The 17629-nt window shown below is 34.2% G+C and overlaps 1 protein-coding gene across 3 annotated transcripts; it reads right to left on the bottom strand.

The window, feature by feature from the left end:
- Nucleotides 1-8421: 8421 nt before the first annotated feature.
- On the bottom strand, nt 8422-16931 carry LOC118735483 (monocarboxylate transporter 13). Of its 3 annotated transcripts, none has more exons than XM_036465271.1 (7): nt 16857-16931; nt 16665-16780; nt 11797-11899; nt 10680-10913; nt 10217-10343; nt 9979-10158; nt 8422-9891 (listed from the first exon to the last, which is right to left on the bottom strand). In XM_036465271.1, exons 3-7 carry the CDS (start codon nt 11894-11896, stop codon nt 8541-8543), a joined length of 1992 nt encoding a protein of 663 aa, XP_036321164.1. In that variant the 5' UTR covers nt 11897-11899; nt 16665-16780; nt 16857-16931; the 3' UTR covers nt 8422-8540. The 3 variants fall into 3 exon arrangements, with proteins under 3 accessions (XP_036321164.1, XP_036321165.1, XP_036321163.1); XM_036465272.1 differs by adding an exon at nt 11982-12150 and having other exon boundaries at nt 16665-16890; XM_036465270.1 differs by having other exon boundaries at nt 16665-16890.
- Nucleotides 16932-17629: the final 698 nt, after the last annotated feature.

The raw sequence follows: 17629 nt of genomic DNA, 5'->3' as shown, positions 1-17629 counted from the left end.
AGAAATCCATCATTAATGACACATTTAATACTTATTATTTTTTTTCTTTTATTTTCATAAAATCTTATGACCTAACTATTAATCATTAAAATATTAGAAGTTAAATAACTAATGTGTTACGAAGTAAAAATTCAAATTTTTTTCATAAAACACATACACTTGCGACAGAAATAATAGAAACGATTTATTTCGGTGCATTTCTTTTGCTTATTTGTGGCCCCAATATACATGGCGATTGGTGTCCAGTTGGTGGTCTAGTAGCCATGGCTACCAGTATCTTACTTTGTATTATGTATAGCGACTAATCTCAGTATACAGAAAAGCGCCGACAAGTAATTGGCAACTTTGCTCCATATGTTTTAACAATTTATGTAAAAACATTACAAAACCGTCATAAGGGTGAAATACAAAATTGCGCCACAATGTAGCCAAAAGTTAGTCAAAATAACGCGTTTCTATTAGTTCTGCTACCAGCGTACATATGTACATACATAAAACAGATATTGAACAGAGTGGGATTTTTTGTTAAATACTTTTTCACAAAATCTTATAAACTAATTACTGAACATTAAAAAGTTAGTAGCAAACTGATTCATGTTTCACGAACTTAAAATTCAGAAAACCATAAAAACATACATACAGCTGCGTTCAAAATTATGGTACCAAAATTCAGAAAGAAAGGTACTGCTTGCACATTAAACATTAAATAAACATTGAACATTAAATAAACATTGAATATTAAATAAGCACTAAATGTTAAAAAATAAAGGTAATTTAGCGAAAAATTAATCAAAATAAGGCGTTTATATTATTTCTGCCACTAGCGTTCATATGTACATATGTACTTAAATCTAATATTGAATAGTCTTAAAATTATGGATTTCCAGCCGATGTGTTTTTTGATTTTTTTGTTAATATTTTTTTTTTTGGTGTAAGCGGTGATGGCTAAGCTCAGCTGCCTTTTTGATATCCTTTTCCAACTCAACTGCACCTTTCTTTTTAAATGCATCATAGATGGTATGAAATAGATTTTCAAAAAAATTTTTATTAAAAAATATGTTTGTATGTTAGCCACATAATTAGGGATATTATTTCTTTATAAGTTTTGACCATTTATTTTTTTCTCTATTTGAAATTAACTTTTTTTACAAAGATATAGTTTATACCAAAACGTAAACCGTGGAACTGAAAGTTCCAAACCTTGTACAAGATTTATTAAAAATCGCAAAATTTGGTAATCAAAATTTAAAACTTTTAAATCACGTTCTCTAGAAAAAAAAATCGGGTATTCAGATTTACAGCGGATTCAATGTGAGCATATTATTGTGCAAATTTTAAGCGGCTAAGAACTTGCGTTGTTTTTTGATAATTTTTTACAAAGTATGTTAGAAATGTTTTTATATAGGTACATAAATATAAATAATTAAAAAACTAAATGAATGGTCAGAACGTAAAGTAGTGTCCCTGATATGTGTGCATATTACCTCGTAGGATTGTGTCAACCAGTATGAGTTTGTTCAGTGGTTTTCTCTCCCATCTTCCGTCCCAGTTGAATTGCAGCAATGTTTCGTACTTCTTGTATACTCTCGTCGAATTGTAGTTCAGATGAGTTTGTCGTTTATTCAGTAGATTCTGTACTAAAAAAAAGAGGGTCCTGGCTGTTCATTTGGATGCACAACACCACTACTTTCTACATTCACATTTTCTGCACTTTTCATTTGCCTTAGAGCTCGCAATTTTTTTACATTGGATTCGTAAATCCGTTTTTCTTTGGTCATTGCATTATTAAATGCTCTTTTCTTCATTTTAAATTAATTATTTTATAAAACTTATCTGTAATTTTCACAGCACTTTGAATTTCGAGCGGCTTTTCGTTTCGCGACTTTCTTTTCTCCGTTGAGGTGCACATTTGAACTTCTTCAGTACCAAGTACATTATAATCCGGTTTTATTTTTTACGTTTGCATACATTGAAATTATCATACCGCAATAAATGGTAAAATTATAGTTTAAATTAATTAAGTTCAAGCAGGTACAACTACATTTGTTTAGCACAAAATGCAGCCCTGTTAAATCTTGTGGTTACTATTGGGGTGTTCACAGTTCGTTCCAAATAGTGTCTGAAAATGTTGACGTCTACATTTTAAGACGTTTTCTAACCGTAAAATCTGTGGTGTTGTTGTTTCCCATACACAATTGGAAAACGACGCCGTCTACATTTTGTCACACTCAAAGGTATGTTTTTTACGCGTCTACATTTTGCAACCTCGCAGCAGGGTTGCATTATGGCAATACTAATCACATTTTTTTTTATTTATTGGGCACGTTTTTTTGTATTTGCATTTAATTTGAGCGCAATTTCTGATGAAAAGAAACAAATCAAGGAAAAGAAATAACAAATATTAGGAATTTGTAATTAAGTTAAATAATTACAATTTTTCAGAAACAAAATCGAAAGGCGATATATAAAAAATGCACGCAAAGAGGAAATGTCTGGCAACACCAGCACAGTTTTGAGACGATTTTGCGACGACTGCTAGAAAGGGGTGCTCACAGTTTGATGCTAAAGATGTCTCAAAATGTAGACGTCTACATTTTCAGACATAATTTGGAACGAACTGTGAACACCCCATATGGCAACCAACTACCGTTACTTCTATCAGCATTGTCACTGGGCTATTTCACACTAGAATTACAGAACAATTATTCTCACGGTTTCACACTGGATGAAAATTAGCAGAATAAAATGAGTATACGTACAGAACGTTTGAATGTATTTGCAACTTCTGCGCTTGAAAGTTGCGTAGCGGCATTTTCGTAGTTGCGTATGTATTAGCGCTGCAGCAGAACTGCCACTTTAATGCGGGGTAGAAGCTGGAACAACTTTTTGAGAAACTTTACCTCACCGCACTGCCTCTCTTGCCTTCAAACAGAGTTGTTCTGGTGGCACAAATGTTCCAGTGTGAAACCCACCACTCACATGATCAAACAAATTACAGTCATTCGCTACAGGGCCAAACTGACATAAAATTTTGCATATGTGTTAGTTTTCGTTGCGAATGTGTTGAGTTTCTGTCAATCGCGTCTTGTAGGGAGCCAACCAAGGCACATTAAACAGGTAGTATCAGTAGAGCAAAAACAACATTTGCGTGTATTTTGTTGTTGCTTCTGGTATCGAAAGTGTCAAAAACTGTTCTGAATTTTTTCTTCTAAATCAAAGCGTGCCATGTGAAATACAAAAAATTATAAAAAATAAAAAATTGAAATTGGAAAAAATAAAAATTGATGCAACTTTCTTTCCTAGTAAATTTGTTTGCTTCTCGAAGCATTGATCCATCCTTTGCAAGGCCCAGTAATCAGCGGTCGTGCTGCTGAGTTGGGCGAACGTTCCAAAAGCTGCTATTCAATCGCTTGTTTTGTATGGAAAAAGGTTTCACAGGCAAATGGATTTTAACAATTCAGAATTTTTGTGAGAAAAAATTAAAAATATTTGACATTTTCGAGACCAAATAATTTGAAAATAAATCAAATCAGCTGCTCTACTGATACTACCTGTTCAATGTACCTTGGAGCCAACTTTTAATGTATGTTTACATACGTACATATTTTTTAATTTTGTGTTTATGTATGTATATTTACTTAAGCGAAAAATTCAAATCAATCATTTTTTTATAACATATTTTCTGGGAAGTAGAAATAGTGGAAGGTATTTTAAGTACAGATATGTAAACAAAACCATGATAAAAATATAGTAAGGTAGAACCGCTGAGAGGCACTTTTAAAATTCTTGACGTTTCCAAACAATTTAATTTTTAAATTTACTCACAAACTCACACACACAATTTCATTTTCAATCTCAAGCAACAACAATTTCGAACAATTTAAATTTTTTATTTTCACTTTTATATGATTTTAAAATGTTGGCAAACTTCAAAAAAAAATCATGGCCGACAAATTGAGAGAACGGTTATACCTTGCTGTGTTTTTATCATGAACAAAACTACTAAGTATCTTATTTTTTTCTATTGGTTTCGAAATATTTCTTTTTTTTGCTTTTCTCTTATCAAAAGAGTTTTAAATATGTACTATTTTTTTCGTATAAAAACAAAAGCTTATCTAAATTTGTAGTATTAGCAACGGGCTTATTCGTGCTTTTATGAAATTTCACTGAACGCCCATGCACGCACGAGTTCGTGCTGACAGCAAATATTCCGGCCCGTACCCGGGGGCTCACGCAGGGGCCAAAAGCCCGGCCCGTGCCCCCCTCTAGTATCTACGCATGTACATACGCATATTAAAAAACTTGAAAAAGAAAAAAAATCCAAAGATTTGTTTCTGAAATAATTGCGAAATATGTTTTTTGGGTAATTTTTCAGTTATCGCCAGAAATTGGAGAAAATGTGAACTCAACTAACCCCTAATTAGTATTGTTGGAAAGGTATTATCCTCCTCTTTACAGCTATATATAATTTAAGTCAATTGGAATTATTTTACAGGCGTTAAAATAACAAGTAATTTTTAAGCAAAAAACAAATCGGACTTCAATTCCCATATAAAAATTTAAAATTATCGTTAATTTCTTCAAGATCCAATGTTCCAATCTAAACCAAATTAATATGGGACAACCCTTGAGATACCACCTTTCCTTTTAAAAAAGAAATCGGTTACGCAATAACATATAATAATAATAACACAGACCAACAATGTTTCCTAACCAAGAATCGGACTATACTTTTCCGAAGGTCTTTGACGTGCTGAATTCGAATCTGACCCCTGAATAGCCCAATCACGTCAGTTTTTCGAGATATTCTAACCTAAAAGTACAAAAATCACGGTTTTTGGGCACATTTGAGCTCCGGTAACACAATACTCCTCATTTTCAGAATAACCGAGATAATGCACAATTTCGGTTCAAAACCTAAATAATGCATATGAAAACCCCGAAGTAATGCATACATGCACAGTTTCGGTTGGAACCGAAATAATGTCTAAATGCAGTTTCCTATTCGCAATTTCGGTGCCCCTGTTACAGGTACTTCACGATTTGCAGGTTTTACAGGAAAAGCTGTTTTCGCCATTAATAAACCTTATGGAAGTTGGCGACCGGGAACGACTTCCTGTAAAAACCTGCAAATCGTGAAGCACCTGGAGCAGACTTATTGTCACTTCAGCAATTTTCCAAAACTTGTTTTGTTGAATTTTTATGCTGTTACAACAACATATCGACAATATCAAACAGTCGTTAGCGTATGCGATCAGAGAAAAACGCACTAGGGTGGCTGCGGAAGCTTGGTGATGTGGAACCTAAAAAGTTTTGGGAAAGAACACCATCTGCGACATCCCTATTTAATTCTCCTTATCATTAAAATTTCATCTCTCGAAAAAATACCGATGGCTCGGATAAATAGCTATTCACCGTTTTAGTCCCTGTAGAAGAGCATGTTTCAAACTTCAATTTCACAGCAAAATTTTTAGAGAAAGTACCTGCATTGCGACTTCCGACTGCACTTCAAAATACCCGCATCATTAGGCCCGTAAGATATGCAAGGCAATGTTGTAGATTTTTAGTGCCTGTCTCATCGTCGACAAGTCTATTCTTGGAACACAAGTGACCATCTGTTTTTTATGTTCGGGGAATGCAAGTTCAGGATTTTTTTAAGCCAAGACACTTTCATATTTTTATAGCATTTGTTACTCTGAACGCAGTCGTCTCCATGTGCTTCTTCGATAATAGTTTGGTGTCGAAATTGAGGCATAAATGCAGTTTGGCTCCAAATCTCAAATTAAAAAAACAAAAAACAAAAATTTTGGGATTGATAGAGATGATTGAGCTGAGTATAACGGTATACTTCTTTTTTTTTGGGGGGGGGGGGGGGGGGAAACAACAATAATTATCAAAGGTTAAAGTTCAAAATAAGTTATTTTTGAAATCAAGATTTCTTAAAAACAAATAGATGGATTTTGAAAATTTTGATATCATTTAATAGGAGGAAATTGATTTCCTTTAATTTTGTATACGTACTTTATATACATATATGTTGTATAATCCTTACAAAAATTGAAATAATGTAAAATAATTATAAAGAAAGTTTACAAACCCCAAGTGCGGCCGAAGGCCGCCTACGCAGAAAGGTGTTCCCTACAAAAGGTGTTCAGTGCCTTTTCTTCGCAACACAGAAAGAGAATTCTACTTTGTGAGGGTTATAATCCCTAAGAGTTCAGCTCCTCTTTTTCAGCAACACAGAAAGAAGAATTCTGCGCAGTAAAGTTTACAATTCCTAAGCGCGGCCGAAGGCTGTCTACGCAAAAAGGAGTTTTGTGAAAAATACTGTGTGTAGTCGGTGTTGGGCAGACTAGGGTTGTTTTATATAAATACTTTGTACAGTGAGAACTCTTGACAGCATACTGTATATATCAAATAAAAGCTTGATTCATTTTCCATTTAATTGTTTAACTCAATCATATAAAAAATAAGGTGATTTAAAAAAAATGGTTTGTATAGATTTGTTTAGTATTTTTTTAATTTTAATACAAATTTTGTAAAAAACTATTTAAAATATTGTAAGGTACGTATATCAAATTAAAGAGAGTTAGATTTCCTATCAAATGAGATCAAAATTCTCAAAATCCATCCGTTCATTTTATGAAATCTTGCTCTTTAACATGGTGAAATAATAAGGTGTTGTCACTTAGGGGGTGGTTGTTATAATTTTGGCAATTTCGGCATACCAGCGCTAAAGTAATGCATACTCCATTCATTCAAATTTCATTTCTGGGCAAAATGGAACAAAAATGGAGCAGACAATTTTGTGAAAAAAGTATGCGTACGTATCACTTACTACGTTTATACGCACGTATTATTTGCAAATAACAATTTGCAAAATGGTAAACTTTGCGGTATAAACGCCGAGTTAATTTTTTATTTGCAAATAACTAAATCGCGCAAATAAGTATTGATTAGTGGTACTATTTGCAAATGAAAGGCCGAAAATAGTCCTTATTTTTCAGTTTTAACCATCATCATATGTGTGTGGTACGACCGTGTGGCCTTTAAGTTTTACAAATAATAATTTTAAGTTAGAAAAATATGACTGAATAATAATTATTAAAATCAATATATTTGATCGAAAAAAAACTAAGTAATAATAATTTCTTTTGAGCGAAAAAATTAAACTGTAATTACACTGGTTTACAGAAAAAGTATTTTATTGATGCAAGCTTCATTTAACTGGTATCGGGTCCACTGATATATGTAAGTATTGGAAATAGTACCCAAAAAGTAGTATAAATAATCCTAACCTTTTCTCCCTTTTTCTACTACCCCAAAATGCATGGCCGCAATTGGCATGCAGAAAAAGTGAGTGTAAGTGGCATCACCTTATATTTATTTCACCATGATCTTTAATAACTTTTGCAGTTGTTGTTTCCCAAAAAAAAAGTAGTACATATACCGTTAAACTCAGCTCCATCATCTCTATCGAGCCCAATATTTTTTTTTTAATTTGAGATTTGGAGCCAAACTGCATTTGTTCCGAAATTGATTCCACCGCTACTCTTGGTGGCAGTTTTTTTGCCTGTCAAAATATGTAATATTTGTATGTACATTAGGGTGGTCCAAAAATGCAGGTGAAAAAGTAAAGTCGGACTTTTTGTGCTCTCACCCCCTAGGATTGTTCTATACCGAAAAAATATACCCTTATTTTTTATTTAGAAATCAAAAAATATTTAGAGGTCGCGCGAAGCGCCCAAAGGTTTCCATGTATTTTATATGGAGAAAAAACAACTTTTTGTAGAAATGGTATAGAATACTTAGGAATCAATACTAGAAAACTCGTTTATCTGCAGGAGATTCCCAATAATAATACCCAATTATTTATTTAACCTTCTTTTTTATTGCAACTATAATATATATGTCCGCCAAAAACCAACAAAAACCCCAAAAAATGCAATGGGGAGACCAATAAAAAATCGTTAGTGTTAATAAATGGTTAAATAAACAATTGGGTATTATTACTGAAAGTCTCCTGAAGAGAACCAGAGTTTTCCGATCGAAAAATATTGACTTTCAAGAAATCTATACCATTTCTATGAAAAAATTTATTTTTCCCATATAAAAATACATGGAAAATTTTGAGCGCTTTGAGCGACCTCTAAATATATTTTGATTTCAAAATAAAAAATAGGGGATAATTTTTTCGATATAGAACAATCCTGGGGGGTGAAAGCATTACAATTCCGACTTTACCGTTTTTGGACCACCCTAATGTACACCAACCTCGAATTAAACTTCGCATATTCTTAGATAAAAGATTTAATTGCATAGAATGTTCATGTTCCTATTTGTCGGTTAACTTTATTTGTACATTAGCATTAGCTTATCTAGAAAGCAAAGTTTTTTTTTTAGTGAAAACAAAAATTAGAATTTCTTGTATACAAAATATGACTTTATTAACTATTCGCGAATATTACTTTTAAATTTAAGTAAATAAGAATGCATTTAGTAGAAAAAAACGCAGTTCTGTATATGACAAAAAAATACGTTTAATGCGCTTCGTTGTCGCATTGTGCTTGTTTCATTTTCTCTTCTTTGGCTTTTTGTCTATTTATAAATGGCATGAAACTCCAAAGGCTGGCGCCACCCAATAACGTAAGTCCCAAAGTGTGAAACAGCGGACTATAATCCCTTACTGCCTCAAACCAAGCGCCACATAGTGGTGGTCCTATTAGTTGCAATATTCCATTCACAAATAAGCTAATACCGTATGATGATGTTAAACGCTCCTCGCCCAACATATCAGCCATGATAACAGCGGTAATGCCAACGTATATACCGGATGCGAGCCCAAAAACGGCACACCAAAAACTCAGCATTCTATAACTGGTGGCGAATGGCAGAAGAGCAAGTGACAAACCAGATACGGCGAGACCTCCAACGAAATACCAAGCCTTTGGTATAAGACCGAGATCAGAAAGTGCCGATCCACCAATACGTCCAATGAGATCGGTTGCCGATACAATTGAAATCAGGTAAGCTGCTAGTGACTTATTAAAACCCAAAGCAACACCATAAGCAGGCAGTAATATAATGAAGTTGGTGTAACCAATGGCATTTGTTGAATTCGAGATTAAAATAACCAGATAAGTTGGGTCCTTCAATAGGCTAAGGTCGAAAAATTTGGAACGTGTAGGCGGTTTTTGTTCACTTTTATCGCCAGTGGCATCGCCCATTAGACTTTCGCCAGCTGCTGCTCCTGTGCTGCTTGCCATCGAGCGAAGCGAGAGGTGTGAAGAAAATTCTTTGGGTTGAAACGAGAGTGTGCTGCCGTGATAAGGCGTGCTTATGTATTGAAAACTACTGGTGGAAGGCGAACGACGGGAGAGACGATTCTTTGAATTATTACGCAAAGCGCTGAGGCGATCTAGTTTATGACTGGACCGACCGCCTTCTGGTACGGCGTACAATGACGATTGCGAATTTAATTGGCCAGGCGTAAAAGTTTGATTGCGCTGTGGTAAGCGGACTGGTGTGCTAATTTTGCGTGTGCGTGAGTTTGGTGCGTATTCGTCCTGATGTTTGCTGCAATTTTGTACGACCGCCGCTGAAGCACTACGTACAAATTGATTATCCGGTAAAAGTGCAGGCGGACTATATGATGGAAAGGGTTTTGTGACTACATCACTGCAACCATCATGCGACACCACATCGTTATTTATTGAGCCAGCTTCGTCTACAGTTTCGAACTTCATAACAATTCCGATATCTTCCTCGTCAATATCATCAAGCGCATTCTCGTTTTTAGGAACACGAATCATATGTTGTTCAACTGGTTCATAGAAGATTGCAGCAACGAAAACGTTCAATGTTAAGCCACCCATTATCAGAACGGCACCTCTGCAAAGTAAGAACATATATATTTGTATAGTTTGTAAGAACATACATATGTATGTATATATGTATGCATGCTAATTTGTTTAATACCTGTATCCATAAGTTTCGAGAAGCCAACGCAATACTGGCGGTAAAATAATCGATCCAAGTGCACTCCCCGATATACAGAGTCCATTGGCTAGGCCACGTAGTCTAACAAAGTATGACGTCACTATATACACGGTCGGAGGGAATGATAGGCCGGCACCAATCCCCACTAGAACTCCATAACTGTTGGGTGTTTGTTTTAACTCTAATTAACGCATCCATGAAATTCTCGTTCAATTACCTTAAGTACAAGTATGCTACAGATGATGCCCAAAATGACATGATCATACCAAACGCCGCTGAAGCACCACCCATTATTGTAACTGTTCGGTATGAATATTTAACAGACAATATACTGGATACGGGACCTGAAATGAAGTTTTGCGTAACAAATAAAGCATGTTTGTAAGCATGAGAAATACTCAAAAAAACGTATCCGCACCTTTGCTACAAGTGTCATATAAAAAAAAAAAAGTTATATTCGAGTAAAGTATGCAAAAATGTCCGCGACCACTTATTTTATGTTGTGTAAAAACTTCATAGCTGTATCGGTTAATACCTAATTAGTAGAAACTGTGTCTCCATTTTTACCATGGGAACGTGTGTAAAGTGTAAACTTGAAATCCGATTTTCTCGTGTTTTAGATTTTTAGGTATTTAACAATCTTGCAGCAATTGTACGATATAAAAGCTTTACATTCTGACCTAAAGAACTATACAGGAAGTAACAAAGCGCCGGTATCCACGCTCCTGTCGCTGGTGATGCATCGAAAGCTTCCAAAAATTCAACGAATAATACACCAAAACTTTTAATCATGCCCGGTATAAGGATGTTCACCATCATCGCACCAAGTAATACCAACCAGCCCCATCCTCCATCCGGCGGCACCAAGTCATAGTCGTTACTGTCTACATTTGGTTTGTCATCCAATAAACTAACTGCAAAAATTAAATAGAAATTGCATCAAAGTTATTTTAAAATATGTAAATGAGTTGCATTCATTGCTAGAAGTATTTAACTCAATAATGGGTTTCACAAGGTGGTCTAAATAAGTGTTCGGTTTTTTATTTTTTATTGGCTCTTTTTTCCATGTAGTGCTGGTTGTCGTTTTTCATCAAAGCTTTTAGGAATGAAATGTTAGTGACTTTTGCGATCCAATGCATTACCCAGAAGATAATTTAGGTAGGCCTTCTTAAGTAAAGCTATTCTAAGAGGCCTACCCAAGAAGGGCTGAAAGAAGTGCTTCCATGCATGCCTTCTAGAAGGGCTTATCCATTTACAATTTACCCGAATGCAGAAATTTATATAATTTAGCATTACAAATGAATTTCAATAAACATTTTAAGCTGCAATAATATATATTTGATATAAACCTTAAGCAAATACTTCAAAGATATATGATTTTTATAAATTAAAGCAACTTTAAAAGAACTCCTCCAAAAGGTCTTATGAAGTACGTCCTATAAAAGCCCTTCTGGAAGGCCTTCCATGGGTAGCCAAAGAAGAAGCCCTTCAATTTTGCCAATCCATACAAAAAAGAAAGGAGAACGGAATGTAGGGTGGAAGGCCTCTTCACTCTCAGTAAGGCCTTTCGGAAGGACTTTTAACTCCTGAAATTATCATGGGACTTGTATTATTCAAAATAAATGAAATAATAAAAAATACTTGTGTTTATTTAATTTCATTGTTACATTTTGCTTTTAATACTTTAACCCAAATTTCTAATTGCATTGCAAACCAAAAAAAAAAAAAATAATAATGGCTCTATTTGGCTGGATTTTCCTTCTTTTCCAACTGAATATGCACATGACGGAAACTTACCTGCTTTATCACATGATTCGGTAGCTCCGTTAACTTTTAACTTATTGCTATCTGCATTGGAACTCTGCTTTTTAGTCACAGATACGTCTTCTCTCGCCATTATCTATAAAAAAAAGAATCGAAAACATATGTAAAAGTATAAATTTGTTTGGTAGTTTTGGCAAATTGGCAAATTGACACTTTACATTCCATTCCGCACTGTACCCTGGCAGTAGCTTTGCAATTACTTTGATATCCAAAACAAACAATTTAATTAATATTTCAATTGAGTGCCTGTAATAGTTGAGTATCAAAATGGGCTACTTTATGCCCAAGCGTGTTGCGGTAAACAATACAGCCTAACCTAATTGTGACCTAATTGAATATTCAAACAAATACATAAAAAACAGTAAGAAATTAAATTGATCAAAGTTAATGTAAAACGCATTGTACAAACATACATACATATCGAGCCCTAACCGCTAAAAGGGCGTAAGCGACAAAATGTTCCGACTTTTAGGTTTTAGTTTACTTACCAGCAAACGCACCAGCTGTCAAAATTTCAAAGTCCTACCAAGTAGGGTTGAGTATAATATCAGAAGTATTTTGTACTATGGAAGAACAATGTTTTTTTGGGGACATACCATTCGTTTTTATAGAGAAATAATAGATAGGTATTTTAATCAATAATGTATGTATTTGTGTTGAAAAGTTATTTTCTTAATAACAAGGATAAAAGAAATGAGATAACGGCATCAATTGATTTTTATTAATGCAAAAAAAATTGTTCTTTTTTTTTAATCTCTTTTGGCTTAACCGCCGCATTTGCGTGCTGTAGCCTATTTTTGTGACGGCAAAAAGGGCGTAAGCGACAAAATCACCTGTTTCATTAAAGATGGGCAAATATACCCACAAGTATTATATACCTAACATCAAACTTAACTTGTTCATTAACCTTCACGTTATTATCTACAGTAATTGCAGTGTTAATAAGAAAAAACGCCTACCTATGAAATTTTTTTTTTTCGCTTACGCCCTTTTGGCGGTTAGGTGTCGATATATGTACATATGTTTCTACACATCCGTTTATTACTAGTTGTACATTCCGAATTACATATCGCATACCGTTTTCAAAAGAGTCACAACTCAAAATTTGGCATTTTTTAAATTATGCGCTAAAAATGTACACAGAGCTTTTATTTACCTTTCAGCATATGCTGAAGCAAATTTTTGTTATAATTTGTTAAAAAACCCTAAGGTAAAGTCGGCCTTGCCCATATGATTAGCATATGCTACGAAATAGTTTTTCGCATTTTCCACCGAACGTACTATTTTGAGTTGTGACTCTTTTGAAGTTGGTGTGCGATATGTATGTGGAGCAATTTTACATATAAATACATATTTCGCTTATAAAAACAAGCGAGTGCTTCCGTGTGTACTGTCATTTAGACATGAATAAATATTAAGTTGTTGGAACGATTCTTCAGATTTCAAGGTGTTACTTTTTTTTGCTAGTCATTTTAGTGATACGTTAGATATTGTTGGCTGGTGTTGGCTAATTTTGTTATCGAACCCAACTATTATTGAGATGATTATGATCAGACGCGTTCATAGATTTTTCAGATATTAGAAATGAATATGTACATAACATATATAGACACATACATATGTATATGTACATACATATGTACATACATATCTATGTATGTATGGATATGTATTATATACCCTACAGAATATCTGACTAGCTCAGAACTAGCGTAGAACTAGACCTTTTGCCGACAGTTCTAGTTCTAGCAGTTCTAGCTCAATACCCAAGCAATGCTTTCTACTGCCCAGTTTTACACGGCGATGTCATTGGCGGTGACACTTATCGCCCAGTGTATTATTTTGCAACTAGTTTTTAACCGGTTCCATTTTGGACAGTTGTTTTTTATAAGAAAACATTTTTAAGATTAGATTTTTGGATATTTATTTTTCGATTTTTTTTTCTTTCCTTTTACAGATTCCATTTTTGTTACATATTTTATAAAAAAAAAGTATTGCGAGCTGCACGCAACAATAGGTTTGTTCGTCGAAAATGCAGCAAGAATTACCCAACACTCAAAATATCAGAGTAAGAAAAATTCTCTCAATTTCTCTCTCATGTTGAGAAATTTCTGCACGTACGCAAATTTGCAGGAATTTGCAAGTTTCCCTGCCAGCTGTTGTCCACAGTTGCATTTCAGACAATAATTTTTTTCAGAATTTTTAAAAAATTTTTAGATGGATAAAAAACAGGATATACATACATGTATATTTCTTGTTGTCTGACTTTCTTTAACATACATTTCAATTTCTTTATCGTACTAACTGTCGGGTTTCTTAAATCTCTGGTTGCATTTGCATTCCGATTGTGTATACAATTTTTTTCAGCGCAGTTAAGTTCAAATAATTGGAATTAACTAAATTAATTATATCAACAAGTGTTTAATTTCTTTTTTCATAAAAAATCGCTCGTGTTTATAAATTTTTTTAATTTAACGAACTTATTTATTCAAATTATCGTAGACAAAAATGTAACCATGTGACACAATCATATGAGTTGCGTTCCCCAACTTGCCTGAGTTAAAACCTGTAAAACTGTCAAAAGGCAAAAGAAGCCAGAGAACCGAGTACGGGAGCGCTTTCTGGTAAATTCCTGTAAATTCTTGCTAGTTAGGGGACGCAAGTATGTTTTTCGTGATTGCAAATTCTTGCTGGCTAAAATTCTTCCAGCAAGAATTTTCAACTTCTCTCAGGTGAACTGTCACTTTGCGCTCTCAGTTTTTGAGTGACGGATAATTTTTTGGTCTGCACGAACGCGATTTGGGCAAAAATGATAATTCGTACAAATTTTTTGCTCGACGAACAAACCTAATTTAAATTCATTAAATCTTAAAACTAACAAATGCTTCTATCGCGATTTGAATTCGCGACCAACGATGCTTGAGTCAGAGGCCTTCTCGCTGAGCTTCTTTCGTATTGTAGGAGAAGTGAGAATTTGTACATTTACACCGCAAGTTTCAACAGTCCCGCTCTGCATACGTTTTGCAGTAGTTCAGAGATAGTTCTGAAATATGTAGTTCGGAACTTGCGTTTTGCCAGACTGTCTCTAAATTTTACTGCAGGGTATGTATGTATGCATATGTAGTATATATGTATGTATATCCACCTTTACATGTAAAATTAATGTACTTTAAAATTTTCCTACACACACGTGCCACCCTAATGCACTTAAAAATAGTTTATCTTACTTTTGCTATGATAGGATCTCACACACTTTCATGTAGATACAAAATATGAATGACTATACCTACAAACCATTATAGTGCGTGGTTATGATTGAGTGCCTGTTGTAGAGGCCAGTTTGCATATTGTTAACGTCAGCGCACGTAAACGATGGCGTTGGTGTTATCACTTGGTAACGATGGTCAATTACATCATTGAGTCCACTAAAAACTAATTGATAAATTATTTTACAAGGCATCAATTATGAAGCATAATTGATTTGGTTGTATTCAATAAAATCAAACCTATTACATGGAAATTCTGCAAGATCAATTCGATTCAAGTATGTATGTATGTAAGTACATATCGCACACGTAAATCTAAAATGCGATCAACTAAAAAAAAAAAAAATACTGGCGATTTTTTAGCATAAATCAATTCATAGGACTCCAATACATCCAATTAATTGAGGTATTTTTTTCATATATACATTAACTAAAAAACTACTGTTATACCTGTTTTTGTATTAATTGCGTTAACTCTCTACGATTTAAAATCAGTTAAATTTCCCTCTCCTGATTTTGAGTTACATACATAGCTCACTTTAGATCTAGGTGTGCGATATGTAGATAGATAAAACTACAAACATTTTTAGCGCTATTATTTGATGAATTGATAGAGACAATGTCACCTTGTTAGCAGCTGCAGGATAGAGAATTCATGTACGTACACACATATGTATGTGGTATTTTATTTCCTTACAATTCGTCTAAATTGATAATCGAAGAAATTGTGCTCGGTGTGTGTTGACTCTACTTATTGAAACCATCGTACATTTATCGACAACTTCAAAACCACAATCACACTAGATGCGGTTTGAAGCGGTTGCTGCCGGATTTTGACCTCCCTTTAGGACAGTAACCCGTCTGCTTCTGCGTATAAAGAATATGCTAGTGACCTTATTACGTCGCCAGCGCACGCCCCGTCTTCATGCGGCACAAGATATAAAGACGGGGAAAAATGCAAACAAACTGGCCGATCGCAAAATAAAGGGAACCATTTGATTCAGCTGTTTAAGCGCCACTCACCTTATGTAGCCATTACCATTGCCATTAATATACATATGTACATACGCATTTTGTATGTGATTCATTTCTCGAAGAACACGCATGTTTGCTTAAATTCATACTTATGTATATTTTTATACTAAAGTGCATATACATACATATGTATACATTTGGATTTTTCAGTAATCAAGAATTTTGCTGTACAAATCACATGAAAAACAAATGTGTACGTCTCATGTAGTCCAGGGTCATCTTGCCAAAACAAAGTGAGTAAACTCCCCTTCTCCATTTCCGTTCATTTCGTTCATAAACAGCTTCAAGTACCCGTATCACACTGTCGACAGTCCCACAGACGTGACTATCTACTTATTAGGCTTATGCTTTATATGTTTTTTTTTACTTGATTAAAACAACATTATACGATTTTGACCCTGACCCCGTCTGCCACATTTTCAAATTTACTTACAAATGTCACGTTTTCTATATCCTCCTACCTGAGAGTGTAAACGGGTATACTTTTTTTACATTGCAAATCACTGAAAATGTTCGTCGCCCCTTTTGGTAACAACTTACCTCATACACGAACTTTAAATTCGTCCAGTTTTAGTTGATATTACTTATTTAAATATGGTTTTTCGCATTAGTTGCATGTCAAAATTGTCCGTCACTGCGCCAAAAACATCACTACACTATGCAAAATAAAGTATTACAAAAATAATAAAGTAACGATGTAATAATGAAAGAAAAACCAAAATCACTGTGCACCCCGACTTCCACACATCTTCGCTGCTTTTTTACAATGTTACCGTATTCATGAAAACTGCCAACACATATCGAAATCCGATAAACTTCATGGCGCACACGTAGATAACAGATAAATTAATCATAGCGCAACAAAAAATTCAAACCATTATAGCACAAATAAATATGTACATTTACATATGTATGTTTACATATGCAGATATTATTTGATTAAAAAGGCAGGTTAGCCATACAAAAAGCCTCAAGCGTTAATTTATTTATTATTTATTTATTATTTATTTATTATTTAGTAATTATGAAATTATCTCGGAATATGCCGATAACTTCTTGGTGCCCGACCTAGTTTTATCGATTATATTTACGAAGAAGACGAGAAATGACAAATGTGAAAGTAAACAAAAATTGACTCTATGAAGGAAACGTTTATTAATTAATTAGGCAGAAGTGCAGAATACGGTCCGTTAAGCTAGAACAAGACGAAGAAGTGGGCGTGGTCCATGAACCAAATGGAACAGACCTGACCGGTTGAGAAGCAGCCATTTGTAATAGCTATTGAAAAAAAAGTGTGTGACATTCGTAATTGTGAAGTTTGCTATTTCTGTTTTGCTTCTTTCTTTATGTGTATTTTGTCGGTGGATTATTTCAGTGATTTTTAAGCGATTTTCAATAAATTTTATGTGCAAATGTAATTAAAATGAAGTGCGCGGTGATTGGTTGCAAAAACACGTACAAAAATAATAAATTGGTTAGCACAAACATGTTATACAAAATTACTT

The sequence above is a fragment of the Rhagoletis pomonella genome, unplaced genomic scaffold (genome assembly GCF_013731165.1).
Source record: "Rhagoletis pomonella isolate Grant_MI unplaced genomic scaffold, Rhpom_1.0 Rhpom_scaffold_00003, whole genome shotgun sequence".
NCBI classification, from domain to species: Eukaryota; Metazoa; Arthropoda; class Insecta; order Diptera; family Tephritidae; genus Rhagoletis; species Rhagoletis pomonella.
Note: the sequence above shows the minus strand (reverse complement) of the source record. Positions and strands in the feature narration are given on the sequence as shown.

Bases quoted from the DNA above. Each gene is read 5' to 3' on its own strand.
- LOC118735483 (XM_036465271.1), bottom strand. From the start codon at position 11,896: ATGGCGAGAGAAGACGTATCTGTGACTAAAAAGCAGAGTTCCAATGCA. The intron at 10,159-10,216 runs GTAATTGAACGA...AACACCCAACAG, and splicing joins GTAGCATACTTGTACTTAAG to TTATGGAGTTCTAGTGGGGA. The intron at 9,892-9,978 runs GTATTAAACAAA...CTTACTTTGCAG, and splicing joins CTCGAAACTTATGGATACAG to AGGTGCCGTTCTGATAATGG.